This window comes from Platalea leucorodia (genome assembly GCF_965183815.1).
Source record: "Platalea leucorodia genome assembly, chromosome: 7".
In the NCBI taxonomy this organism is placed as follows: domain Eukaryota; kingdom Metazoa; phylum Chordata; class Aves; order Pelecaniformes; family Threskiornithidae; genus Platalea; species Platalea leucorodia.
The window spans coordinates 29067588-29095183 of record NC_138829.1 but is presented as its reverse complement, the minus strand read 5'-3'; the positions used below and the strand labels follow the sequence as shown (position 1 = coordinate 29095183).

The 27596-nt window shown below is 41.0% G+C and overlaps 2 protein-coding genes across 6 annotated transcripts in view; both read left to right on the top strand.

The window, feature by feature from the left end:
• Nucleotides 1-10167, top strand: part of PRORP (protein only RNase P catalytic subunit) — a 53292-nt gene extending 43125 nt beyond the window's left edge. For all 4 annotated transcript variants that reach the window (XM_082318603.1, XM_082318604.1, XM_082318605.1 and 1 more), the window contains 3 exons: nucleotides 6304-6452; nucleotides 7933-8128; nucleotides 9828-10167. In XM_082318603.1, the coding sequence (XP_082174729.1) occupies nucleotides 6304-6452; nucleotides 7933-8128; nucleotides 9828-9959 (477 nt within the window). In that variant the 3' untranslated portion in view covers nucleotides 9960-10167. The remainder of the gene's footprint in view (nucleotides 1-6303; nucleotides 6453-7932; nucleotides 8129-9827) is intronic.
• A 4708-nt stretch (nucleotides 10168-14875) lies between these two features.
• Nucleotides 14876-27157, top strand: PSMA6 (proteasome 20S subunit alpha 6). 2 transcript variants are annotated; one of them, XM_082317693.1, is made up of 7 exons: nucleotides 14876-15059; nucleotides 19511-19605; nucleotides 20348-20429; nucleotides 20689-20844; nucleotides 22801-22979; nucleotides 25166-25260; nucleotides 26987-27157. In XM_082317693.1, the coding sequence occupies exons 1-7, from the start codon at nucleotides 14984-14986 to the stop codon at nucleotides 27042-27044; spliced, it is 741 nt and encodes a 246-aa protein (XP_082173819.1). In that variant the 5' UTR covers nucleotides 14876-14983; the 3' UTR covers nucleotides 27045-27157. The 2 variants fall into 2 exon arrangements, with proteins under 2 accessions (XP_082173819.1, XP_082173818.1); XM_082317692.1 differs by lacking the exon at nucleotides 14876-15059 and adding an exon at nucleotides 15069-15609.
• Nucleotides 27158-27596: the final 439 nt, after the last annotated feature.

Here is a 27596-nt window from a genome sequence, read left to right as displayed (position 1 = left end):
CCGTGGAAACATTCAAGGTCAGGCTGGATGGGGCTCTGAGCAACCTGATCTAGGGGAAGATGTCCCTGCCAATTCCAGGGGGGGTGGACTAGATGACATTTAAATGTCCTTTCCATCCCAAAGCATTCTATGATTACTGCTTTCCCTTCTAATTAGCTATCCCCTTGCTTGTCAGGGGCAGATAATCTGTAGGGGATCAAGAAATGTGTATGCGGCCTCTGCATTTGAGTAAAGAGGAATTTGCAACTAATTTACACTGTGTCATCAGTAATAATGTAGAGAATATAAGAAGCAGCTTCCATTGTGTTTGGTGCTGTGATAATGGTATTGAATTTGCTTTGATGAAATTACCAGGGTCAGTGAGAAAGTCCAGCCTTTCTTGCAAGCAGCACCCTTGCCTTCCCTGGGTAACTGGCCATGCCGTGGGAAAAACTCCTGCTTCCCATCGTGTCTCTCTCTCCTGTGTGTGGTACTAAAGTACGCAGGTTTCTTGAGCTTCTTTGTCTGCAATATGTAAAAAGGGAACTAAAAATGATGAAACTGTAAGTCAAATAAATGTGGTGATAGTGGGAATTGACTCCTTGCTGACGTTCGGAGAGAAGGCTCGTGCTCAGCCCCACCTGACAGTGCACTCACGGCAGCTCCCGACCTCTGCTTCCTCTGCAGTTTCATAGCTGCAGTGTTGGGTGGGAGGCCGCACCAACAACAGGTGACAATGACAATAATAGAGCAGTTTGTTGCAGTTATTAGCAGATACCTGATTGTAGGTGTGTTTTGCTTTTAAATGGCAGTTAGTGAAACCAAATGTTTAGAAAATGGCAAACATGATTTATTAACACCAATTTAAACTTTTTTGGGGTGCTTACTTCTTCATGCTAAACCTGTATACAGGTGAGCCACATTTTGCTGAGTCACTGAATGTGTGCCTCCCAGCAGCAGTGTTTAAGGGTTTCCTATCTGACAAGTGGGAAACCACCGGCAGTGTCCAAGGAGCAAGGTTGTCCTGCAGCAAGCTAACCTTTGAAACTGGGACATGTGGCATCGCGTGATCTAGCGATCAGAACGGGTGACTGGCAGTGAAGCCTTAAGAAATCTGTATCCTGCTCTGCTCGTAGTTCCTTGTATGAGGTAGAGTAATTATCCTGTCTTCCTTGTGCTCCATTATGCACTTGTGTAAAATGGAGATGTAATTATGCATTTACTTCATAAGGCTGTTGTGAAATTTAAAGCACGAGGATTAATCTTGCAGTGTGACAAGGATTCCCTGCTCTCCCAGCTTAACTCCTATGTTTGATCCCCATTAAATTGTGCAGAATTGTGAATGTGGGTCACTGCAAAACTATTTCCAGGAATTTGTATAGAAAAGTTCCCTTCTGATGGGAAACTATTTATTCTTACCTGAAAAGTGGTTCTTTTAAGGTATAACTTGCGGATTTTTAGAATGTAAAACTACCAGTTACAGCATTTTCGGTTGCTTTATTTCATATTTGCAAAGCTCAGGCTTTTTACATGATACGAAGAGTTCAACATCAGCATGATCCTGTGGAGTACGTGTTCTCTGTCCTACTGCTCTGCCCCCCACCTCTTTTCACTCCGGCTCCTCTCTGATCCAGAAGTTCCTGCCCTGATGTGTGAGCACAGTTGTGATTGTGCCGTGATCTGGTTGACAACATGGCCCAACAAATAGATTATATCAGCACAACAGAAAAAAAACAAAAGGTGCATTGTGATATGAGGGCAGGAGCTTGGTGGTGGAGGGGAAATTCCATAAAATGGCCTTACTGCAGAAACAAAAAAGAACTGATTTACGTGAGGGGAAATAGCTCATGTCTCTGGGACTGTCCCAAGGAAAGATAAATGTATACACTCAACCGAAGTATTGTACAAGTGTGCTAGTTTTTCACCGATTCACAGATTAGGGTGCAGAAATCAGAGTTAGAACATGCACACTGGATACATCCATTTAATTATGGGTTATTTTTAGTAATTTTTAAAAATCATAGAAAAATTAATAGCAGCATGCTTAGAAGAACCACGTTGGGAGTTACTTGATAGATTTGTGAATAGCTAGTCTTGCCTCTTCCATTGATCTGTGTGTAGTTTCATACTTCTTTGTGGCTGCACCCTGGCTCCATCAGAGTCGTTTGCTAGAGTGCTGTGAACACAAAATTGTTTGCATTGTAAGTAAAATGTTAAGACGTAGGAGAAGCTTGAGAAAGATCTAATTAAACGAAGACTGGGAGAGCACAGGAATAATTTAAATGTAACTGATAAATGATGAAAGGGATTGCAAGCAGAATGTATTCAGCAGGTGCTAATGAGCATGAGTTTCTTGGAGAAGGATCTAGTAATCTTCACAAACAGTTGATTAAAAAACGTCTGTGTAGTTCAGAAAGAAACATGGATCCTGATGTGCCCTGTCAGAGGAAAAGAAAGTAAGACTGAATGCAATGACAGTTATCTATATAGTCCAGTAGTACTTCTAGTGCCTTGTTGCATGGCCAGTGATTTGTGCAGAACAGCAGTGATTCACAACTTCTTGCTACTCTGCCACATCTTGCCCTATGAATTGAAGCAGCCAGTCTAACCATGCTCATTTTGCCTTCTGTGCAAAATGGCATCTTATAATTTCTGATATCAGAGAAAATGTGTTTTTATATGCTCTGCTGTCCAAATTTGAAAGATACTAATATTCATAAAAGGTCATTCTTTCACTAATTTTGTCATCCTCATTCTCAAGAAAATGAGTAGCATAGGGAATGTGTGTGTTGTATATTTTTTAATGTTTTATACAGATTGCCTTTTGACCAGATTATCCAGCTGAGCATCTGATGTTTGCTGCCTAAATAATGTGGGAACATTCAAAGGGTACATCTACGTAGAACTTATTGCATATAGCATATTTGCATTGTGTATTGGCAGATAACAATAATTTTTAGGTAACTTTTGGAAATACTAGATTAATGAAATCAAATACTCATGTCTTTAAGTGAGAGATCACTACTGCTGTTTTTTTAACAGTATTATATGCAGTTTCCTCTATGACTAAAACAAGTGTTACTGTGTGTCTCACGTCTTCCTTTCTTAAGAAGCAGCCAGGCGTGGGAGTAGACACACTTAGGAAACCCCCACTTAAGTTCTGTGACTCCCTGTAGACCACCCCTGCTAAGCGCCCAAGCCTAAAATGAGGTAAGATGCTCTTTAGTAAAGTTGCATCAAGCAAGGGAGCGTGCAGAACAAAATTATTTTTATCTTGTGAAAGCAAAAATAATTTCTATATCTTCTGTTTTTAATTGTGTAATTAAAGGTTAATCTTTGTAGTAAGTGGAGGAGAGACAGTGTGCTGTTATGCAAGCAGGAGTTTCTAAATTTTTTTAATGGTGATTCCCATTAATTTTATTACAATTTAAGGCTGTTTTGAGTTTTTCCATTGCAAAACTGTAGCTAATTTATACCAACCCTGCCATTTTTTCCCAGAAGCACATCATACTAGAGAACCTCCTATGCCAATAGTATGTAGGAGAAGAAAGTCCATATGACTAACAGGTACAAAGTGACACTAGTTATAACCTTCAGAAAGAAAGACTTAAGGGAGCTGGATCCAAGCCAGTTAAGTTTTTTATAAACTTGGGAATAGCCCCAATTGACCAATCTGTATCTGGAAATCCAGCTGCCTTTGTGTTGAACCATAAGTGTAATTAAAAGGTGTTTCCTTTTTTTATTGGGGGTAAACTCCAGCAGTTCAAACACTGGCAATTCTTTGCAGTACCACTGGTGCAGCTGTGTTCCTGAGACTCTTCTTGACTCATAGTCTGCTTTTAGGAGTTTTTTCTTCTTGTTCTCCCATCAGGATGCTCTTGCTGACAAGTTTTTTATTTTAGACTTTGTGGAATCAGTTTCTGGAGTGTTCTTTGAAAATTTTTTTAACTTTTTTTTTTCCCCACATGACTTTCTGCTAACCTTTCCTTAAGGTAGCAAAACGTTAGGCAAGAAGAGAAAGTATTTTCATTTGGAATTTGTAAGGTGTTGCTTAAGTTACTCATGGTTGATATTTCTTTGCTGTTGACTTCTCTACATGAAAGTGTGTATGAATGTAGTAGGTACATTCCTAACTTTTACTAAGCTTAATGAACTCACCCTAACAAACTTAATTCTGCTTTGGTATTTGTATCCAACTATTTGCAGGACTGGGCCAATGCATGAGAACCGGAAAATAAAAGTGACTGTAAACAAGTAAAACTGATGAGCCAGTTTTTACTGCCCAGATGAGACATTCCAAAAAGAAATGTAACCTCATAATTTAATAATCAAATAAATTATGTGACATAGATGAGAAGATATGTTATTACTTAATATAGTTACTTTGAAAGCCTTCCAGTAACATAAAAACGATGGCTGTTGTTTGCGTCTTTCAATTCTGTGTTCCAGTAAGAATTCTGAAATGTATCTCCAAAGATTCAGGGCATGCAATGGAGAGAATGCCATTTTTATTTTTACCTGCTGTTTTATAGGCAGAAATTACCGCATTTGGCATTTTCTTGCTCACATTATGTCCTGTTTGTTTTAACCAGGGAAAAGTAGATTGTATGCATGCAAAGAAATAGCCGATGTCCAGGATGATCTCCTGGAAGCAGGAAGCCCGTTCCGATAGGTACTGTTAGGCTTTTGTGCTTTGCATTAGCACCGAGACCCTATGCCTCCATGAAAACAGAGCCTTCAGTCCCTCGGAGTCAATGTTGGTAACAGCAGCTTATAGGTCAACAGTTAAAATTAACGTAGAAAATCTTCTGGCCTCCTCTCTCAGATCCTCAGGTCCAGATTCATGGCATACTTCATTTGATCCACCTGCAGGTCCTTTCCTGGGAGGGGCAGTCCCACGCTTCCTCTCCTCACCCCTCCAGCCATGTGTTCCCATCAGTCATCGCCTTTGGCTCAGGTCTATCAGTTGTCTGGCTGCAAGCTCAATCCTGCGAAAAAAAATTTCTTCGTTGGATCAGTGAGCTCATGCGTAGTTGTGACATTGTCAGATCCGATGTGACAGAAGTACTGGGAATGTGCAGCTCGAGAGAGGATTGAGTGGGACCACCCCTTTCCACTGCTACTTGCAGGTAGATCAAGCTAAATGCATTGTAAAATTGTACCCAAGAGTTAGAAGAGCAATTCTTTCCAGCCCCTGAAACGAAAGATAATGATACCAAATAATGATAAAGATCACAAACAGGAGGGAAAGGAGCAAGAGAAAGAGAAAGACAATGGGAGGTATTGCAGGGAGAAGAGATAACAGGGAAGAGGAAATAGCTAGAAAAGCAGGAAGAGGGATTAGAGAAAAATCAGGAGATTGTATATTGACAAATAGTGGCAGCCAACGCAGGTAAAAATTAGGAAACACCTTTCCCTGGAGGTTGAGCGTACTGTCCATGGCCTTCAAACATGATGCTTCAGTCTCAAGAAACAGTTCTTCTCTCTTTCTGGGCAGAATTGAAATGCCACTGCTTTGTGAGCAGTCCACAGTAATGAACTGGATGCTGAAAGCCAGAACCTTTGCCCTCCATGAGCTCTGTCTGAGTGAAGCAGGGAGGGGAAGCCACAGGCACAAGTGCCTGTCCTGAGAAGCATTTATTGCTGAACAGGCACAGCCCTAAGAGGCTGGTGAAAAGTCCCTCTGAAGAGAAGGTGGTGTAGTAGTGAATCTGCCACCTCAGGATGTTGGTTCACAAGTGGGAGGCTAGTCTGGATGTGGCTTTCAGAAACCCTTAATCCTGAGGTTACAGATTTCCTCTTACTGCTGCCTGCTTCTTCCCCACAGGGCAGCCCAGATCACATGTAGTTCTCTAATTTCGACAATAGGTGGGGCTGGAAAAGCAGTATGGTTTAGGGCTTGGTCCTCTTAACACCAACAAAGGTTTCGGTGCTGAATCATTTCCAAAAGTAGATATTACTTAAATCCCAATGTGATTCAGTTCCCTCAGCTGACTCTGAATTTCTGAACTCTCCATACAACTCCTCCTGAGTTCATTCATGTCATTCAAGCTGCAAGAGCTGGGAAAGGTTTATAATAGCAATGTATTGTCTGTGTGTTTGAGAGCAGCTTCCTACAATGAATTGTTTTGTTTTGTTTTTTTTTTTCCCCTTTGTCATTAGGGAGTTAAATTAGTTATCTACTTAATTCGTATTGCAGTTAAGAACTGTGGGAAATGAGGGTATGCTAGAAGTCCCACTAGTTGAGACACAGATGTCAAAGTGCTTCCTGTCAGTCTGTTTTTACAGCTAAGAAAATCTTTGGGTTTGCTTTGTTTTCTGCAGCTCTTTGATGCTGTCAACTGCCTGGCAAAAGAGAATGTCCGGTTGCTTGTGCTGGGTCGCAAACACATGCTGATTAACTCTTCAAATTGGAGAAGAGAGGTTATGAAGGAGATGCAGAATAAGGCAGACTTCTTCTTTGCTGAAAATCTGTAAGTTTAAGAAAATGGCTAAATGTAATGGAGATCAACACCTGATTTACGTGCGTTTTAAATCAGTATAAACAGCTGTAGTTTTTAGTAACATTACTAGTATTTCCAGCTCTGTGTGTGTGAAAGAGAAACATATCCCTTGCTATACGTGCTTCAAAAAACAAAAGTTGCATTACGAAGAATTTCATCACTTAGAATCATGTTGACATCTGTATGGTTTATTATGATTTATAACGGTTAAAACACTGCCAAGAACACAGTAGCCTGAACTTACAGAATACCTGATAGCATCAGCGCACAATTTTGGTCTGCTGTGTTAGCCCTGCATGGGGGAGATGAAGTTCGTGCCTTGGTAGCCCAGGAGTGTGGAGAGTCTGGAGCGCTGACTTCTTGCTGCTCCTGGAGGAGAGTATTTCTGTGAGTGGCAATAGACTCTCTACCTCTCTAATTTAAGAAGCACAACCCCCTTGCTCTTGCCCAGTCAAGCCTGTCCTTGTCTCTAAACTAGGTACTTGCCTCCGCCTCAGTGTCCCCTCTCCTTGCCCTGCTTTCCTCATATAAGGAGTCTCAGTTTCCCTTTCGTTCCAGCTCCACCTAGTCTACATCTGAGTTGGGCACTGTTGATCCTTCACCCGTCTCCGCCATTTCTTCTGTGATCCCAGTTCCCAGAACTTCTGACCAAGTTCCTTGTCCCAACAGCCAGTCCAAGTCTCTTCTGTCGGCCTCCTTGTTTCAGATCTGTTCTCCTTATCCCCTCTCCAGTTCTGGCTCTGGTTCTCTTTCCTGTTGAGTCACATTGCTTTCTTTCCTGCTATCTGAGCACCAACAACGGGGACTCTGTTACCCTAGGTTGGAAATCCTCGCTAATCTTGTGTCCCGTCACTTACTATTACAGTAATCCACAGTAATCACAAAGTGGTTTGAAGCAAAGTTCTGCTCAGCTTCTCCAGGTAGAGGGTATCGCATGCCCACTATAAATGTATCTTTAGAGATTTTTCCCTAAAATTGTTTCAGTTTAATAGCAGCTAATGTTGAATATATTTTCCAAATAATCACAGAGACTTTTGGAAATATATTTACCCATGTAAAGACAAAGATTCACAGATTTGTGCTGTTGCCTACATTACACTTTATTATCAGTTGTGATGATTGTATTCCAACAAAGTTTCAGGGGTACCCTTACGAGTTTTAGCAGTTCTGTTCCACATAGCACTGTTAAGTTATGCAGCAAAAGATTATATTGTTTGTTATCAGATTGTGATAGGAGGGAAGAATGCTCTGTGCAATTAATTTTTATTGCAATCTTAACTTTTGGTGCCCTGTGGTAAGCAGAAGTTCTTTATTTTACCTAGGAACTAGAGTAGTGATGGCAATTTTCAATGTTGCTGATGAATAAATCTCATACCAGTATTTGATTTATTTCCTGCAACCACTTACTGCCTTGTGAATGACGTCTATCTTTTCCGTTTGTTTTGTTAAGCTCTGAGGATGATGCTTTCTTGTTATATGCCACTCTTCGATCAGGCAAGCGTTGCAAGTTTGTTACTAGGGACTTCCTCCGGGATCACAAGGCTTGTCTTTCCGACAGTCTGACGCGTCATCTGTTCCGTAAGTGGCAGCGTGGACACCAAATAGTGTTCTCCCCTTCTGTTGAAGGAAAGCATATAAATTTTTTGGTAAGTTTTCTGCTGCAATTAGAAAGCACACAGAGCATATTCATTAAAGATATCCACTTTCAAACTCTGGAAGGAAAAAGATTCTTGTTGGAGTCTAAGAAATTGATTTATACCAATGGCTCAAAACTCCCATGCTTACTGAAAAGTCACTGTATTCATAAAGCATGCCACAAACATGAAAACTGTGAAAAAGACAAGAAATGCTGCCTAAATGTTTAAAATGTAAATGCATGTTTGTGTATACAAATCTTTCCATTGCTGTAAAACATAAGTGCCAATATTTTTTCATTTATTTTAAACTTTGAAATATTCTGTAGCACTATTACAAAATATCATGCTTCTAATTGTACAATAGAATGTCTTTCATCTTTATTTTAAAGAAGCAGGAAAATACAGGTATTTCAGTATTCACTTTAATATTAGCCTAACATATGTATAAAGTTACATGAAGGAAAGTGCAGAACAGTCAGGTTTATAGTCAGTATTCAGCTGCAGAAATGACAGTCTTCCAAGCATAGTGTCATCTTCTAGCAGAATACTACTGTTATTGTCTAGGAGACACGTATCCTTGTGAGCCATGAACAGTACCTTAACAGGAGTGCAGCTGTTTTAAATTTTTCTAGGGAAAAATTCATCATGTGACATTCCATATCATGCAGGGTTTTGTTATCTGGTCTGTCTGCATTCTTATTGCCTACTTAAAGGAATACTGCACCTATGCAGATTCATTTTCTTGCTGCTCTGGTTAAAATTGTAAAATAATATTCATCATTACAAACAGACCATAGAGATACAGGCTTATAAGAACGACAGCCTTGCATTCAGTGTTGCGATACACACATTTCTTTTTATGGAACCAAATACTGAATGTAGGGTTACCTGAGTAACACAGCGTTGGCTACACCTTGTTTCTTTCTTTTGTATGAAAGGGCTAGTAATTTTCACATCTTAATTCCCATACAAGTGATTTGGATGATTGATATTCCCAGTCATAGCTGTCTTCTAGGTTATTCTGGAAGCTGTCACGGGAAAGTAGACTTTCAAGACAATACATACAGAGTGATAGTATGTTCTGAGAACCACAATTGCCAACCAGTAATGTTTCTTTTGTATTTGTGCTATATATGTTGAGTTAGTATACCTGTAACATAATAGACCAGAGAAATAGTTTATTATATTTGTTCGAATAGACAGTCTTGAAAGTGTTAGTGATAAAACCTTTTCTTACATCCTCCTCAGCACAGAGCAAGTCAGTTCTGTAAAGGGGTACACTGGAAAAACAAACACAAGATGTCATTAACGTAATTAAATCCTATCAGTTCGAGCCTATAAGCTCCACATCCTGAGTTAATTCCCATATGATTTCATTTAACTGAACAGAAAACCAATCATTTTGCTATTTCTAGAAAGTGAATCCATAGTGTTCAAATCATTATTATCTGGTGGATATTGAAGACAGAATTTTAACCATTTATAATGACTCCTAGACCACAAAATACTAAAAGGTGGTTTAGTTTTTCCTCCAGCACTAAAATTTAGAATTTGTTTGGTGTAAGGAAGTAAATGAGAGTTGTTATAGAGATGAATCTGTGGAGATTTCTAAGATAAGTGTTGGAAGTTGTAACTCCCTATAACTGGTATTTTAGTAATATATTGTGTAAAGTCTAAAAAAATGTTTTTATCTGTCTTTATCCAACAGCCTGCTTTCCGTTATGACTGTGTGGTACAGACTACAGGTGATACATGGCATATCCCTTATAAAGACACTTTTGAAGAAAAATATTCATATCGAGTACCAAGAAAATGGCTCTGCATTCAACAGAAAAGATGAAGAACATTACTGCACAAGCTGAAGCTGCTTCTTTTTTTTTTTTTTTAATCACTGTCGCTGACTAGGAGAACTCGGCAGTACAATTATGGGATTAATGTGTGAGGCCTATAACTAAAGAAAATTCAGTAACTGCATTTTGTCAAAATCATTCCTGCAGTAAATCCGTTAACATCAATGGTGGTGCAGCAGGGCTGAATTACGTCCATTATTTCCATCTTCACAGGCGATTTCTGTAGCCTCTCAATGTGATTTGAATTAAAACTTGGTTTTCCCTCTTGGAATTTCAGGTTGTATTTTTTTAATCTTTTTTTTCGGTCAAGCTTTTCACCTACACTGAAATTCATAAACTCTGTACCTCAAAGAAATTAAGCAGAACTTCCTAAGTACCTTCAAAATGGGTAGGGCTGACCTTGCAAAAGTGTCGCACAATGTCTATAGCCAATAAATGGAGTTAACAGGGCCAAATGGTATCCTTACCGTTTGCCAGACACACATAGCCCTAATACTTCCTCACATTAACTGGAATTCATTTGATCACATCGAATGCAAAAGATTTGTTGTAGCAACATATATTAGGATTTTGATGCTCTTTCACACTCTTAAATTTGCTGTTTCTGACAGGATTTCATGCCACTGGAATAGCTTGCTTATGGAAATGCATGAATTTTCTAAACAAAAATTGATCATAACTAGAAATTTGTACAGGCAGTAATAGGACAAAACTGAATTTTGTACAGATATTTTTATAAAACCTATCCCAAGTTATAAATACCGCAAGAAAAATAGTGTATATTGCAAGAAAAGTGGTCTAAGTTATTATTTCTAAATGTTTGTATGGTAAGCGTTCATTTATTGCACTTACCACTTTAATGCAAACTTTTCCCCCCAAAAAGACATGGAAATGCCACATTAATCTCAGATGAAAGATCATGGTTTTGTCACATTTGTCTTGCACACTGGAAAATCCTCTGTTTGAGCTGAATCATACAGATCTTTTGGTATAGTATTTGCAGTTCTGAGCTTTTGCAGTGTCCCATGACAAGCTTCCTCGGGACTCTTAGCATTCAAGCATGTTCCCTGCTTTTTTTTTTCCACATCAGAGAGCTATCCTGACCCTTTTTCCACTCCTGGTTTGTAAACCAGCAAGTGTGATTTGCATGCAGTCATGTCCTTCAGGTACTGTGCAGAAAGTGCAGAGGAGTTGGATACCTCTTAAGGTAACCTAGAACCTTGGTTTTAAATTCATCGTGTTGTTGGTAACATTCATCACAGACGCATTTTGTGACAGAACGTGCCAGCTCCTGTACATCACCTGCTTGCTGGAGTCTGCCAAGGAAAGCAGAGAGATTGGATCATCTTCTCTCACTCCTCACACCCATTTACTTCTAATTTGTCAGAAGATTGTTTTCACAATTCTGTAAGTCAGAGAACTGCCACATCTCCTTGAAAATGCAAATACTGCTTTGTTAAAGTGTCTTCTCCTGGACAGGACTGCTTAGTAAGCAACCACTGCTCTGAGGTTACTTATATGTTAACTTATAAGGTTAGTACCTTACAGAGGGTTACTTACCCTCTGTATCAAGTTCCACAACAGCATAAGCTGATGTGAATCAGCGCTGTTACGGTCCCGGTTTGGCACTAGCTCTGGTGGCCGTGCACTCCTAAGCAATTCAGAGCTGAGTCAGCTGAATGCAAACCCTTTAAAAAATTTGTTTTGGCTGGGTCAGAACCGGTGTCGTTGTACGGAACGAGCACCGTTGCACAAGTACTGGTACCTGTGCAGGAGGGGGGCTGAAATGTCAGGCTGCAGAAGGTGGGCCCCTGCAGCTCTGCCTTAGGTCAGCTTTAGCTGACCAGAAACCGCACCTTCAGGTTATCCATTTCATTGCCAGACGTGTTCATCCATTGAAGTTTGTGTTTTACCTCACCCTGGTCATTAACAGACATGCATAGTATCAACATCTAACTGGAGTAAATGCATCCTGTACTTCCTTTCGACTGAGAACAGATGTGTCCCTAATCAATCATGTGGGTTTCATCTCAAAAACTGTTCTTACAGAGACACCAAAATACCTTCTAAATAGTAACACTTCCTAAATACGCACTCTCAGTGTGTTTAGGGGAAGATGGAACAGAATCTGGAATTTACAACAGGAAGATGTCCCAAGGTTAGTGTGAGAATTGTTGTGACTTTTTTTTTTCCTTATGTTTGCTGCTAATACACGTTACTGTAGATCCTTACAGGGAATTAATGGCCTTCTCTCTCTGGAACCAAAGAGGAAACATCAGTGATCAACCTACAGACTTTCAATTGCATACCACCTGTCCGTATAGATGTACACATCTCCAGAGGCTCAGTGCTGCCCAAGGTTAATTATTTGCATTTTATTTAAGATATTTGCGAAATAACATTCCTTTTGTGTTCCTGTAAGTCTTCAAATTTCAGATTACTGAAACAGGGAATTTAGAGATAACAATGAATATGAGGATTTGCTTGAGTATGTAAAAGGAATTCTGGGGGGTTTCATTGGCAATAAACCCGAGAGCCAAACCAAAGCTTACTGACATCTACCAGCAGATCTACTTGACATCTCCTGCTGCTTATACAGTGGTATAGTAAAAATCCAAGGATTTTTAATGTCCGTGCGATAGTAGTTTACTAGATTGATGGGTCCGTCCTGAATGCCAGAAAGGCAAGTCCTCCAAACGCTGCCGCACCTGGTACCCCCGACACCACGGCAAATGGCACTGACTGCCCTTTGCTGGCACGCTGAGCGAGGAGAACAGGAATCGGAAGGAACTAACGCATAGCTTAGCCTGCCACGTGCCAGGGAGACGGAGACGCGTTGGCAAGATCGACTTGAGGAAGACTGAACTGACTCGGCCTGCGCTACAGCTATTTTGTGAACAGCTTCATCTCCAAGCTCACCCACCCGCTTACTGTTTACGACGTTGAAAACATGTCCGTGAGAACAGTCTTCCTCAGGATCCTGCAACGCAGACTTCGACTCTCATGTCTTGATCAGACATGATGAACACCACTAAACCAAAACACTAAACCAAAAATACATGATTGCTCTTCTGAAACAAAACCGTATTTTGGAAACTGACAAAATTGCTACATAGATGGAGAAAGCTTCTGGAAACTATATCCTGAAAGTAGCATGACTTCCACTCCATCATGTGCATGGTATTGAGCAACTATTACTCTTTTCTTGGTCTAGGTCAAATATTGAATCTTTGATTCCAAACACTTAAGTATTTTCTCAGTTACTTTTTGGCAATCTGGCTGAACGCTTGATAATTCCTTCCATTTTCCCATCCCCTTTTTCTCACGGGAAAAAAAATCTGACATTAAACTCCAGCGTTATAGAATGGAAGAGCTTTGCACATGGAAGGACTGTGAGGGTAGGAATCCTCAGCCTGGAGAAACGGAGGTCTTCAGAGACACGGAGGTTGTAAGAATCATGAGCGTTGTGGAGGGGATGCGTAGGGATTGCTTGCTTGCTGTCTCTTCCAGAACAAAAGCGGCATCAAATGGGGCTGGCAGAAGGTTCAGATAAAAGGTGAGGTTTCAGATGAAACCACACAACACGTCATTACACTGAGCAACTCTTTGCCACGGCATGCCACGGATGCAAGCAGCTCACGCGAGTTCAAGGGGAGACCAGCAAGGGTTAATTAAATAACCAGACGCTCTCTCTGCCTTGGGAAGTCCCTCCAGAGGGTTGGAGACTGGGACTTGGACTCGGGAGTGCATCATGAAAGGCTCTCTGTAGCCTTAATACTTCTCCCTGGGCACCCACTTTTGGCCACAGTTGGAGACAGGACACGGGGCGAGACTGACTCGCTGTCTGACCCAGCAGACGTTCTTACGTTGTCATGTTCTCCGTGTTCCGGTGCTTGCATCACAGCTTTAAACATTTCGTGTCTGCCCCCCAAGTGCTTCCCTAACAAAGGGGACGAGCTCTGTGCCTTGTAATACACAGCCAAGCATTTTATTCTCCCGTAGTATTAATAAGCAAGGAAAAGTACGTTGAAAAAATCAAGAAAGCAGACTTTTAATGTACGGCATACAAAAAATAATGCACCTGTAATCTGCTATTTCAACAAAGAGTAAGCTCATCTAATAATGATCTTTTAAAATAGAGGTGTGGATACCAAAACACAGCTTTTCCAACTCTTTTAATGACCGACTTTAAAAAAAAGCCTTCCCACAAAAAATAGGGGAAATCCAAGATGCTGAAAGGCAAAAAGAGCATAGATTAATGAGTTTAAATTTGGGGAATTTCCCTTTGTGCTGGACACTGATAAAAAGTTAGTCTTTTAAACATCACATTATAATGCAGCTGCGGCAACAATTACTCATTGTGAGTGTCTGTAACGCCTTTTTTGAGGTTAGTGTGTTTCTTTGCTTTAAAATTATGCTCCTTGAAGAGAACACGTGGAAATACTTTGTTTGGAAAATCAAGAGGGGCTTTGTTTCCCCGGCTGTACAGCTCAGCGCGACGCTTTTCTCCAGTTTTCGGGTATTTCCCCGCGCATTCTCTCCCGCACGCCCAGGGCGCTCCAGGTCCCCCACGCACCAGAGCCCATCCGCCCAGGCCGGCCCTCCGCGGCCGCCCAGCACCCCGCGCTCCGCCGGCCCGGCCCGGCCCGCGGCCGCCACCCGGGCCCTCGGCCCCACTGGCTACACGCGTTACAGCTGCCGTGCTGCAAAAGGACTGCGTTTTCCTCGCGAGGTAGCCGAGGCGACATGTCGCGACACTGCCGCGCCAGCGCCGCTCAGCCGCCTGCGCGCTGCCGGCCGCCCGAGTGCGCGTGCTCGGGGGGTGGGGGGGGGCGCGGGGCTCGGGCACGCGCGGTGGCGGAGGCGGAGCGTGACGGTGCGCGGGCTGTCTGTGCTGCGGCGCCTGCGCGGGGCCCGTAACCCGGAAGCGCTCCGGCGGTGGCCTGGCTGCCGTAGCGGTGCGGGCCTGCACGCCGTGAGCCCCTCGGCCGCGCCGCCCCTCCCCGCGCCCGCCATGTCCCGAGGCTCCAGCGCCGGCTTCGACCGCCACATCACCATCTTCTCGCCCGAGGGCCGCCTCTACCAAGTCGGTGGGTGTCCGGCCCCGGGGATGCTGCCGCTGAATTGCCCTGTCACGGGCCCGGCCTGCCCGCGCCGCCGCCGCTTCCTGCCGAGCGGGGCCGCAGCCGGCTCGGAGAACCTCCGCCGAGCCTGGCTGCCTTTGGGGAGGAGGGAAACGTGGCGCCTCCCGTGGCCGGCGAGTCTCGGTTCCCGCCCTGCCTGGTCCCGCGGTGTGCGGGGAGAAGCCTGGAGCCCCTGCGGTCCCGGCCCCGCCGGCGTGGGGGCCTGGGAAGGGCATCCTCGCGTGAGATGAGGAAGGCTTAGAGCCAGGGTGGGCCCTCCCGAGTGTCCCCTGCCACGGGAGGGGCTTCCCGTGGTTTCACGGTGTTTGACTTACGATGCGTGAAGACTAACAGTTATCCAGAAGCTGTTTATTCCCCCTAAAGCGTTTCTTTCAGTTTATCGTGCCGAACTTATGAGCGTTGTGCTTTGAAATCTCAGAACTACAATAGCTGTTTGAAATGGCACTTGAACTGCCTCAGACACTGCATGCCAGAGGAACAAAGTCAGTTTTTGGAGGTAACCCATGCTCTCTCTTTACACCTGAATGCCATGTTTTCTGTACATCATGGCCTGTGAGGTAGCAGCAACCATCCTTTATTTCCAGGCTTAGAGTCATAGAATGTTTGGGTTAGAAGGGACTGTTAAAGATCATCTAGTCCAACCCCCCTGCAATGAGCAGGGACATCTACAACTAGGTCAGGATGCTCAGAGCCCCATCCAACCTGACCTTGAATGTTTCCAGGGATGGGGCATCTACCACTTCTCTGGGCAACCTGTTCCAGTGTTTCATCACCCTCATTGTAAAAAATTTCTTCCTTATATCTAGTCTGAGTCTACCCTCTTTTAGTTTAAAGCCATTACCCCTTGTTCTATCACAACAGGCCCTACTAAAACATTCTGAAATTCAGCTGCAGCCTAGCTTTGTTTTCTTCTGTAGGCCACTGAATCTTTTATTTTATTTCTGCAGTGCACCAGATTCTGCAGAAGAGTCTCATGGTGCCCCTTCTGCAGAATACTCTATAACAGCATAGTCAGCTTGCTGTCTGGCAGGACAGTTCATTGAGAGTGCTCCTGAAGGATCCTCACAACAGGGCCAGATGAATTGTTTTGGCAGCGTCATCCTGATGCCATCTTCCACTGGAGCTTAGTGGCTCTTCCCCAGCTGCATTGGCTTCACTGCATATGCATTGCACGGCATGTCCATACATCCATCTGTCCTCCAGGAAAGGAGGTTGCTGAGACCACGCTGCATGAGTTGTCTGTGGTAGCCAGTCATTTCTTTTGTGTCCGCCCTTGATTTTTTTCTCAGGAAGAAGGCTGTGTGGAATAGGCTTCATGGGCAGGCAGCCCAGTCTCGAGCAGTCCTTTCTCCAGCTACGAAAGTGCCTGTGTGTAGGTGTCTATACACGGGTAGAAAGTTACCTGTACTAGATACCTACATACAGGTGCTGTCTTATACCTGGAGTGTGTATAAGGCTTGTGCACAACTTGCGTAGTAAGCCTCGTACATGTGGATGGTAGGGACAGCGCTTCCTCACACAGGGTGTCAGTGGCTCTGTGATGGCAGAGTCTTGGGCTCTGACCTTTCGTTGCCATTGAAACAGGCTGATTGGTCTGCACCACCTTTCTGGCTGTTTCTCTGTTGCAGTACTACTTGTTGGGAATGGTTTCTGCATCCTGTAGCAAAGAGTAAACTGAGCCTTTTTCTGCCTCCTGGGTATATTCAACCATTAGGTTAATGTGTGAGAAATGTGCAGTACCTCCATATCTTTTACCCGTGTCTTGGAAGCAAGTGTCTGCATGTGTATTTGAGAGCCTCTGCACACAGCCTGAGGCTGTTTTAAAGATATTTTGAGTACCTATATGCTATGGGAAGAAAACTACGTAGGTGTGCATAGTTAACTTCAAGCAAGTATGAGCTCACTCTGCCTGCAGCCAGGCTGATAACTCAGGTGTGGTGCCACACTAGGGTCTCTGTTGGCCAGCATCTAGCCAGAGCATGGCCAGAAAGCTTATGTTTGCTTATGGTCAGATATCTGATTCTAGCTTTTTTTTCTTTCTTTCTTGCATTCTTTTTGAATCCCGTACATCCTTGTCCATGTGCTGGATGCAGATTAACTAGGTGCTGTCAAGGATGGGCATGGACACGTGTTGCTTTAAGGCTGCCTTAAGACTTGAGGTTTTCCTGGAAGGTTTTCTGGAAACACTGAACAGAGATTTCAAGCGTAGCGATATTGGACTGAAATGCCTGTGCTTTGCCTTAGATCTGGCTTCTGCTTCCAAAGCTCAGAAAGCTCTTGTGCCTTTGAAGTAATCTCATATTAGAAAAGTAACTGTTATTTCATATATATTTCTTGTTGCTGTGCTTAAAATCCTTCAGAGTGTTAGTGTTGTCTTGCCACCTATTAGTTCCAGTCTTCAAAAGTAATGTTTCATCTAAGTGGAATTTTGGGAGGTGAAGAAAATGATTATGTTCAAAGTTCTGATTGTTAGGACATCTTTGGGGAACAGCAAGGGATTACTTTTTTCGGAAAGAATGTGTGCGCAGTACTACTGAAATACTTGCATAGCAGAAAACAGACTTAAACACCACTAGCAATATATGTATTTGGACTTGGTATACTGTAAGAGGCCCTATACTTTTTGGCTTGTCTCTTTGAAAACTGAGTATTGCAGATGGTAATAGAAACAGGACGAGAAGAGACTGCAGTTCAGCAAGCCTGGTTGTTAGTGCTTGTGAGCAAAAACAGTTTGCGAAGGCACCTACTCCTCTTCCCACCTAAATGTCATAGAATCACAGAACGGTTGAGGTTGGAAGGGACCTCTGGAGGTCATCTGGTCCAACCCCCTGGTCAAGCAGGGCCACCAAGAGCAGGTTGCCCAGGACCATGTCCAGACAGCTTTTGAATATCTCCAAGGAGGGAGACTCCACAACCTCTCTGGGCAACCTGTGCCGGTGCTCGGTCACCCCCACAGTAAAGAAGTGTTTCCTGGTGTTCAGATGGACCCTCCTGTGTTTCAGTTTATGCCCATTCCCTCTGGTCCTGTCACTGGGCACCACTGAAAAGGGCCTGGTTCTGTCCATCTTCTTTACACCCTCCCTTCAGATAGTTGTACACATAAATAAACAAGTGTTGCAGAGCCGTGGCCTGGGGCTTCAAACATGAGCAGTTTGTGGACAGTGCTAGCTCATGTCTCACTGGGTTCTGTGCTTTGCTGCAGGCTAGCGCTGATCATCCCAGGGAAGGTAAGTGAAGAGGTGAGTGAAGTTGTGCATCTAGCAGAGAGAGAGAGGGAACATTCTTTATGGCACATTTGGGTAACCAGTAAATGCTCTGATGCCTGAGAGTAATAAATACAGTGCCATAAATACATGGCAATCAGCCCTTCCACAACACTGACTCAGCAGATTGAACATCAAGATCCTGGTATTGCAAGATGTGTGTTTTCATTTTCAGATTATTCCTCTCTTGTTGTGCAGTCTCTTCCATAGATTTGAATGCAGCTTTTAAAACAGCTGAGCTTCTTGCTTCTGTTATTTTAGAAGATAGTTTTAGCAATTTGCTATGCTGTTGGTTAGACATGTTCTAAATTCTAGTCTTAATCACATAGCTAACAAAAAATTCATCTACATTTAGCTAGTGTCTGAAACTTCCCTCTCCCAACTAGATATTAGGTAGTTCTGAATGTTTATCATATATTGCCAGATAAACGATTTTTAAAGTTGTCGTTTTTGAGGCTTTTGAAACTGTTAATCAAGGGAAATTTATTTCATGGATCATATCAAGTAAATCTTAATCCGTTACATTTATCTGAATAATGCTGTTTAGCTGGCATGTGCATAGGCTTCATTTTAAAAAGTTAATAAAAGCATTTTGTGGTGTTTGAATGTCAAGTCAGAAGAATGTGATACTAAGGTGAAAACCCTTCTTCTGTGCCTGGTCCATCATTCAGTTTTCATCTGTATCAGTTAAAATCTACAAAAGAAAATTACATCCTTGCAGTGATGACAATGCTTGAAATACTAAACTTCTGCATGTTAAAAAATCTTATTTAAGGATTTACAGTTACTGTAGGTTAAGGTTGGACTGTTTTGGTCGAGTGCAGAACAGCCTTCTTGTTTTAAAACAAATTCTGTTGCTGTTAAGCATTCTAACTGAATAAAAAGGCAAATTATTAGAAATATTTGAAGGAAGCAGTGGTAGTTGTTTTGTGAAGAGAGTCAACGACTTAATTCCCATCAGAAAGTTCTTGTGTGCATTGTACTGAAGACCTTGAAGACACAAAGTATCACACAAATATTTAAGTATTAAAAAGGCCAGAACTTGGTGAGATTTCTGTGTTGGGGGGAGGTGTGTCAGAGTTATTTGTACTAATATCTCTAACATTGTTTTTTATTAACTTTGTATTTTTCTAGAATATGCTTTTAAGGCCATAAACCAAGGCGGACTTACGTCTGTAGCTGTTCGTGGGAAAGATTCTGCAGTAATTGTAACACAGAAGAAAGTACCTGTAAGTAGTCTGTTTTTGAGGGGGAGGCTGGAAGGAGATGAGAAAAAAGGAGCGGGTGAGGTTCTGCAACATTGATAATATATTTATTGGCATTGACATATTGCTGTTTGAATGTAATATCTTATTATCGTTCTGCTTATTACAAGTTCTAGCTCCGTTTAGTGCTCAATTGTACATTTCCTCACCAAGTACTGTAATATTGGTTTTCTCTGTAGTTGTTGAAGCTAAAACATGAAGTTGGTCCTGCTGTACTTTGGCATGCACACGTTACTCTGGCTTGTAAGGACTGAGTTGTCCATAATCAGTTTTGTGATTTCTTTAATTCCTAGTCAGAAAAAGTTAGACCAATAGCATGCAGAACAGATTTTCATGAGCATTTCAGCACAGTGGTTAGGTGTTATTGACAAAGGGGGAAAACCCTTGTGTTTGAAGGGCGGCATGCAATGAGTGCAAGTTTTTGTATGTGTGTTCTCAGAGAGGGAAAAGGACTTCGATGTTGGTCATGCTCTAGCTGTCATCCTTTTCCAGATATTGCATTTTTTTATCTTCCCTGTTCTCCTATTTCTTCCTTCGCATGCCTGTAGCAGTAAATAGTGGAGAGCCTGAAAGACAATTTTTAGCTGTTAGTTGATTCTTTTGGGCTCTTCTGTAGATACCAGAGCATCCAGAGTCTACTTTTTTTTTTTTTTTTTGCACTTGAAGGACAGTGTTTCCTATTAGATTATTTCTGTTTCCTCTTTAGGACAAGTTACTGGATTCCAACACAGTGACTCATTTATTCAGAATTACTGAAAATATTGGCTGTGTGATGACAGGAATGACAGGTATCTAATTCACCATCTTTTTAAGTATCTATCTGAAGTGTGACAGATTTTTTTTATGTAGTTCGCCAGCTTTGCATCACGTAAATAAGTGCTCTAGGAGATTTGTTCCACTCAGTCTGGTTTTAGAGAACTTGCCTGGTTCTGATGTGTATGTGTAAAGACAACTTAAAGTTGGGCTTGGGATTTGTGTTCTCGAGCAAATGCCAGGCATAAACGTGGTACATGTTCAGTGAAATTAATATTAGTTGTTTCTGTCTAGCTGACAGCAGATCCCAGGTGCAGAGAGCCCGCTATGAGGCTGCTAACTGGAAGTACAAGTACGGCTATGACATCCCTGTGGATATGCTGTGTAAAAGGATTGCAGATATTTCTCAGGTCTACACGCAAAATGCTGAAATGAGGCCTCTTGGTTGCTGTAAGTATAGCGTACGAAATTCATCTTCTCTGTTTCTTGTCTAAGCTTGCAACTTCAAGTATAAGAAATTCTCACCCATTTTCAAATTGTGCGAGATACGGGTGTAACTGAAGGAGTAAGAGGGATGAACAGCAATATGAGAGAACAGTGTTGGAAGTCTTGAATTGGAGCCATGATTTTACCATTGACTCAGCATTTGAAGTGGAGTAAATGATTTAGCCTCTTTCAAACATGGGATACCTTTGTTTTTGGGGCCTAGTCTGTTTGCACTGCACAGTGATGTCCGTGAATGGGAGATGCTCTTCTTACCAGCGTCTGTGTCTGGGTAAACATCACTGTTAAAACAGACATATGGAGAGTGCAGTTATGCTTGTGCAGATTTTGTGGCTTTTTTATCTAAGTAGTATATATGGGACAAAAATACACATAAGTTTTGCTCTTAACTTAACCATGATATATATAGTGTAGAGAAGTGCTTAAAGATATTTCACTTGCAAACATTTCTACACCAGTCTTGTGTTACAACAGCAAATGCAGCTTCAGTAAAAAGAGATGTGTATAAAGGTGTTTTTTGTAGATATTCCTGGTCATCTCTGTGTTCGGAGGTTGGTTCTGACTTGTTTTTTCTCTTACATTTGGCTGTCAGCAAGTTTTAACCATACTGTTAGGCTGTCCGGGAACTGAGATAAAAGACTTAATGTTTCCTCATTACTTTTTCATTAACTATTCTGTCGGGGTTTCTTTTGTTTGCCCCTTTTTTTTTTTTTTTTTTCTTTTAAGGAGAATAGTTTCAGAATTGATGAATCACTTCTCGTAATCATAGTAGGCACTAGCACTTCTTACTAAAGAAGTAACATTCAGGGTTGCACCACAGTTTCCATGATGGGGCAATTTTCCTGTGCTTGTATGCTTGTAATGTTCAGGAATGATTGTTTCTTTCTTCCCTTGGCATTTCCCATGCCTTGATACTACTGGAAAATGATTTTTCTTTTTAAATACATGAATAAAAATGTATTTTTCTTAACTTTCCTTAACCTTTTTTTGAAAAGATGATGGGAAATTTTTTTTTCTGTCATAGTAATAGCTGCTCAGAAGCTTATCAGCTGTAATTACTAGTTAAAAGTTACGCAAGCGTAAAGAGAGAAGCGTTTAAAACCTTGACCTTGTTCTGTTTTGTTTTCGTTTTTTTTTTCTTTTTGCAAGTGTTGCTTTCGAGTTATTTTTAATATGCATATTGAGACTATAAAACTGTAAATCTAGAAATGTGGGTGAACAGAGATGCATTTCAGTGATGTGACCGGTTTGTGTTACTTGTAGTCTGTCCAACTTGAAAGCGTTTTGTCAAATTGTCTTCAAAGTCTCAGTTTTGTGTTCTGATATTCCCACATTTCATTTCAGATTTTTTTTTTCCTTTAAAGAAAAGAGGAAAGGGGATGTAGTGCAGTGCTTTTCAGGATTACAGTTGAGAAATCTAAAGTTGATCTTTTAATATTTCCATTAGTTTCAACATGTTTGTAGAGTTGCTTTCTGGTAAAAGGCACATGTTGGTAGAACTATTGTTTACACTTCTGAAGTGTGGTACAATGCACAGGAAGTGAACGGTGGCTGGGTTAACTTTGTATCGGGATTAAACTTTTGTATTTCCTGACTTTGTGGTTCTCTACACACTGAGCATGGCAAAAATGTTTCTATGTTTAATGAGTAGCCTTCTTTGGGAATGATAGAAATCTAGTTCGCCCTAAACTGAATTGTGCACCTGGTAACGAGATGCTGGTAAGAAATGGCAAATTAGAGATAAAGAGGAAATCACAGCTCTAGGTATTGGACTGGTTCCCAAAAATGTACTGCTGTGCATGCATGTGTTTTGCGGGAGAGGAGTATCTATTCTTTTCTTTAGCTGAATGAAAGTGCTAAAATTGGGGAAAGAAATAATTTAAAAAAAATTTTCTCTTCAAGGTATGATTTTGATTGGTATTGATGAAGAACACGGCCCTCAGGTATACAAGTGTGATCCAGCAGGTTACTATTGTGGATTCAAGGCCACAGCTGCAGGAGTTAAACAGACAGAGTCAACCAGTTTTCTTGAAAAGAAAGTAAAGAAGAAATTTGATTGGACATACGAACAAACAGTAGAGGTAGGCCAGCAGAGGGAAATAAAGATTTGTTAAAGTATTTTTAATGAATATGGTGTATGTAGGCTTGTGATACAGAGGAACGCAGTGAGGCATTTCCTGTTTTCTTACAGTTCTGTGTTGCTGCCAGAGCAAGTATAGCTATTCCAACCAGAAAATAGTTTTATTTTGCAAGTGTTTAAATAGTCATCTAATCTGCTTTTTCTGCTTTACAGTAGCTGAAGCAGAATCTGTAATTGTAGCACTCCTACTGTAGCTGGTGGTTGGTTACTACAGCGCTTGATTCTGAGGATGCCAGTACAATTTTCTTTTAGTGGCACTTAAAACAATCTTCATGTTAGAAAGCATTTCAAACAGGACTGGGTAGTGTTTATCTGTCAGTTTAGTAAATATAACACCAGTTGTTATGCCTACTGTGAAAACTGTTGTTTTCACTGGCCCATTATAAAAATGAACTTAATTTTGTAATCATCCTTACTTTTTTGCTTACGCTGTAGAGATCTGTCTAAACAGCCCTCTTCCATGGCCCACCTGTTTCTCCTGCCAGGCCTTGTTCTTCTCTCATGATGTTGTGTTTCCTGCATCACAACATCAGTAGTTGAAATGAGGAATAATAACCTAAGCAATTGACCCCCCTGTAAGATTAAACAGAGTATTGTATTAAGGTCCATGTGAATGCTATGCAGATTCAGACCTTCAGCTAAATTACTTCAGAAGTCCACATTACTGTGAAAGTACCGTTTAAACAGAAAGTTCTTCAGCATAAATTAATAAGTTTTATATGTGTATCTTAATAAGTACAGATTTCCTGAATATGTGATTCCTTTAAAGATGAGATCCTGAGAGGGTTGAATAATCATAGCATACTGATTGAATGTATTTGAAATTCTCTTGGAGACCCTTTTTTATCCTGGCTAAATAATTTTCACACTAAATGTATTTTTCTATCACTGCTTGATTATACTGCTCATGTCTCTTAGTTGAGCAGTTGGAGGTAGATGAAACAGTCTCTTCATATTCTTGTTTTTAATTCATAAAACTTCCATGATATGGTGCAAATACTTAATTGGTAATTAATCTGCCAGTCAAATCCTGAATGCGCTTCCATACCTTTTTGTTGTCTTTGTTAAAATGCTGAGATTGTGAATGTAGATCAGATACTGTTACTCTAAAAGTCAGCAGTGACGGAGAAGCAAGTCTGTTAATGAAAAGCAAGAATCACGTTTTTGTAATGTTCTTCACACACACACGCATGCGCGCGCACGCACACACCCACTCTGCCTGTTTTTGTAAAAGCTTGTGGTGCATTAGAGGTAATGCTCCATGGATGAGGGTTTTGGGGGTTTTTGCTGGTTGTTTTAGGGTTTTTTTTTTTTAATAACTTGGCAGTCTTCTGATAAGACATCTATGTAGTCTTATAGCATTATTGCAGAATCAATGTATTATTGACATATTGAAAATAAACTTTAGAAAAGTCTCGTCTGGTGTTCTACACTTCCTGACACATTACTGATCAGGGTTAAATGCCAGCATGTCAGAATAACTGATTTGATAAGCATCTGGCTACATAGCTGTTTTATGGAACTTCTTTTTGTGCTCAATCATCATTTTAGGAACACATCTTTAGCATTATTATGACCCCACTGCAGCATTAAGTATGAGTGAGGTTGCAAAGAACGCATTTTAAAACAGGTGATGATTAGGATGGAAAAAAGAATAAGTTAAGCCATGATGAAATGCAGCTTTTAAAAACAGCCAACATAATCACCAGAAGAAAAGCCAAAATGGGAGCTGTGCGAGTGACATGCTTTGAGTAATCTTGGACTGTAATGGTGATGTCTGTCTTATTTGCCACTAATGAAGCATGTTCTGTCCTTGGGACCTGGGGTTTTAATCTTTGCATGATAAAAGGTTTTGGTTTTGTTGTGTTTTTTTTTCTGCTACGAAAATGACATGACCCTTTGGTTTTTGTAGATTGGGCTTTTTGGGGAGAGGACCGGAGAGGGACTGCATTCTGTAACAAGGGGAAACTATTTGAAACTTTTCAGCTGAGGTTTTGAGGTGGAAGGAATTAACTTAAAACTAGAAGGAAGGGTAGTTGTTAATGCTATGTTTATTAAAAAAAAAAAAAAAAAAAAAAAGCCTTAGTGCTTTCTGTTGAATGATAGGGGTTTTTTGTCATCTTTCAGACAGCAATAACATGCCTGTCTACTGTACTATCCATTGATTTCAAACCTTCAGAAATAGAAGTTGGTGTAGTTACAGTGGAAAATCCTAAATTCAGGTAAGTGATCAGTGTTGATAAAACTTGGTGTGTTTCTCTGGTTACATGCAATTAGTTTTAACTTCTTGTGTAATGGTAAATAGAGAAAAAGAGATAACTGTCAGAAGTTGAAGTTGTGGAGGGTTTTTGTTTATTTGTTTTTTACTTGTAACTCTTCAAAATGTGGAGGGGTAAAAGAGACTGTTTAAAAAAAAAATAATATCTTAACACAGTTTTAAAATGTTTGACATGGTTAAGGGATCCAGTAGAGAAAAGTGTTGTCTTTTGTTTCTTAAAAGGGTATTGCTTTATGTGATGATTAAAGTGTAGTTACATCTGGTTTAGATGATTTTTCATGCTTAAAAGAATCAATTTTTCTTTGTGCTAGTATCTGCAGACCACTTCCAAATCATAGTCATGACAACTAACGCAGTAAAGTCTGTTTTATATTAGGGAAAATTTTGCAAGTCCCTTAATTTTTTAAATCCTTTTTGAAATGAAATCTTTAAGTGACTCTTGCTCATCTTGTAATTGTAGCAGTTTTTAACATCTCCAGTATATAGTTAATAGATTATGAATTTGTATGATTTGAAATGTTCTATTTAAATTTGAAAAGATTAAAAGATCCTGGATTTAAAAATCACTGAAGTGATTTGGAACTGGCTGAACTTTTACTTTCTGAGTACACTGCATTCCCACCTAGCATGAAAGCGAGACACCTGCAATCTCCTCCCTCCCCCGTTATTGCCTGAATCTGAGTGCAGCCCACTGTGTGCAGCAAGGTTACTTGATCAATCTATTGAGACAACGCCTGGACATCTCCGTGCTGAGAGCTATGCCTCACATCAGATACAGTGTCCTTGACAGCCTTCTCACAACACAATGTATAGCTGTGGAAGTGTGCATGAAACGGGGGAGAATTAAGTTTTGGGGCTTTTTTGTTAATGCAAAAGGACCCTCTAGGTCCTCCATTACCCTTTAGGTAATGTCTTACCTAAAATTTAGTTAAGGCTGGCTTGCTGCAGAGGAGTTCAGTTATTTCTGCCTTAGTCTTTCATTACTTTTTTTTATTTAAAAAAAAAGAGGAACAGCAAGGTGGGAAAGAAAAGTCCTCTGCTGCTTTAGTCTAGCTAGTTGGTAGGTGGAGATTGGAGAGAGGCTTCAGACCTTTGGGTCCTACAGGTGCAGTCCTTTGAGCGCTTCCTAATGTGTTTAAAGTTGACATGGCGATGATGGGTGGTTTTGCATTTGGTGGTGTGTGTTTAGGACAACAGAATAGCATAGCATTTTTGAGAAAGCACGCAGGAGCTGCATTACCCCTTTTCTACTGCTGCTCAAGGGTCAAGTGCTAGCTTTCTCCCAAACTTCATTTACCGGTCTTACGTCCTTTTCAGAAAGGATGGATAACAAGAAGAGAAGGCTATGAAAACCTGTGTCCCCCTTGGAGTAATCATACTAATTACTATACCCATTCTTCTCACCAGGTCCTAGCTTGCAAATATATTACTCATGAGGAATTACCTGTTCTTTTTCTACCGTTTGTTACCTCTTTGCTCTCTGGTGCCTTTGATTCTTCCTTTAGTTTTCAAAAAGAATTGGAATGTTGGCCTGTGGCCCTGGCAGCGGGGCTTTAAAGGGCTGAAAAATGTATTATATAAAACTTATTTGTGTAGATATTAGGTTGTAATATTGGAGCTTAAGGGGAAGAATCATTTAAGCTATTTAAGATTTCTTTTTGTTCTTTCAGGATCCTTACAGAAGCAGAGATTGATGTGCACCTTGTAGCTCTGGCAGAGAGAGACTAATTAGCGTTTCCATTTCCATTGTCAGTGCTTCTGGCCAGGATATTTGGCGAAAAGAAAACACTTATTAATGGCTTTAGGTTATGGGTGGAAAACGATGTTCACTATATGATGTATTTTACTCTGTACAAATAAAACAGAGGTTTTTGAAATACTTGGTGTCTCCTTTTAATGTATTTTTTTAAACTTTTGGTTCTATGACTTTCTCATCAAAATGCTTGGTGACTTTGCATGTTTCTGTGATGATTGCTTGCCTTTTAGTTTTATTTTAAGAGAAATTTTATACTCTGCGCTGTATTTTTCATCTGAGCTATTTGGCTCCTAGTGTAAAGTTTTCTATCAGATGATGTGGCGTGTGTGTCTTGAGGTAATTCTTATATTTACACGTGTTCTCTTCTTGCCCTGATGTTGAAAGGCTTATTACTGGTTTAACTGCGGGGGAAATTAAGAAGATCTTAATATTTGCTCAGGTTTGTATGAGAATCTAGGACAAAAGTTGAAGGAAAAAACTTGAGCTGCAATTCCCAGTGCATTCCTTTTGACTGATTTATTTGG

Bases quoted from the DNA above. Each gene is read 5' to 3' on its own strand.
- PSMA6 (XM_082317693.1), top strand. From the start codon at position 14,984: ATGTCCCGAGGCTCCAGCGCCGGCTTCGACCGCCACATCACCATCTTC. The intron at 20,845-22,800 runs GTAAGTATAGCG...TTTCTCTTCAAG, and splicing joins AATGAGGCCTCTTGGTTGCT to GTATGATTTTGATTGGTATT. The intron at 25,261-26,986 runs GTAAGTGATCAG...TTGTTCTTTCAG, and splicing joins GTGGAAAATCCTAAATTCAG to GATCCTTACAGAAGCAGAGA.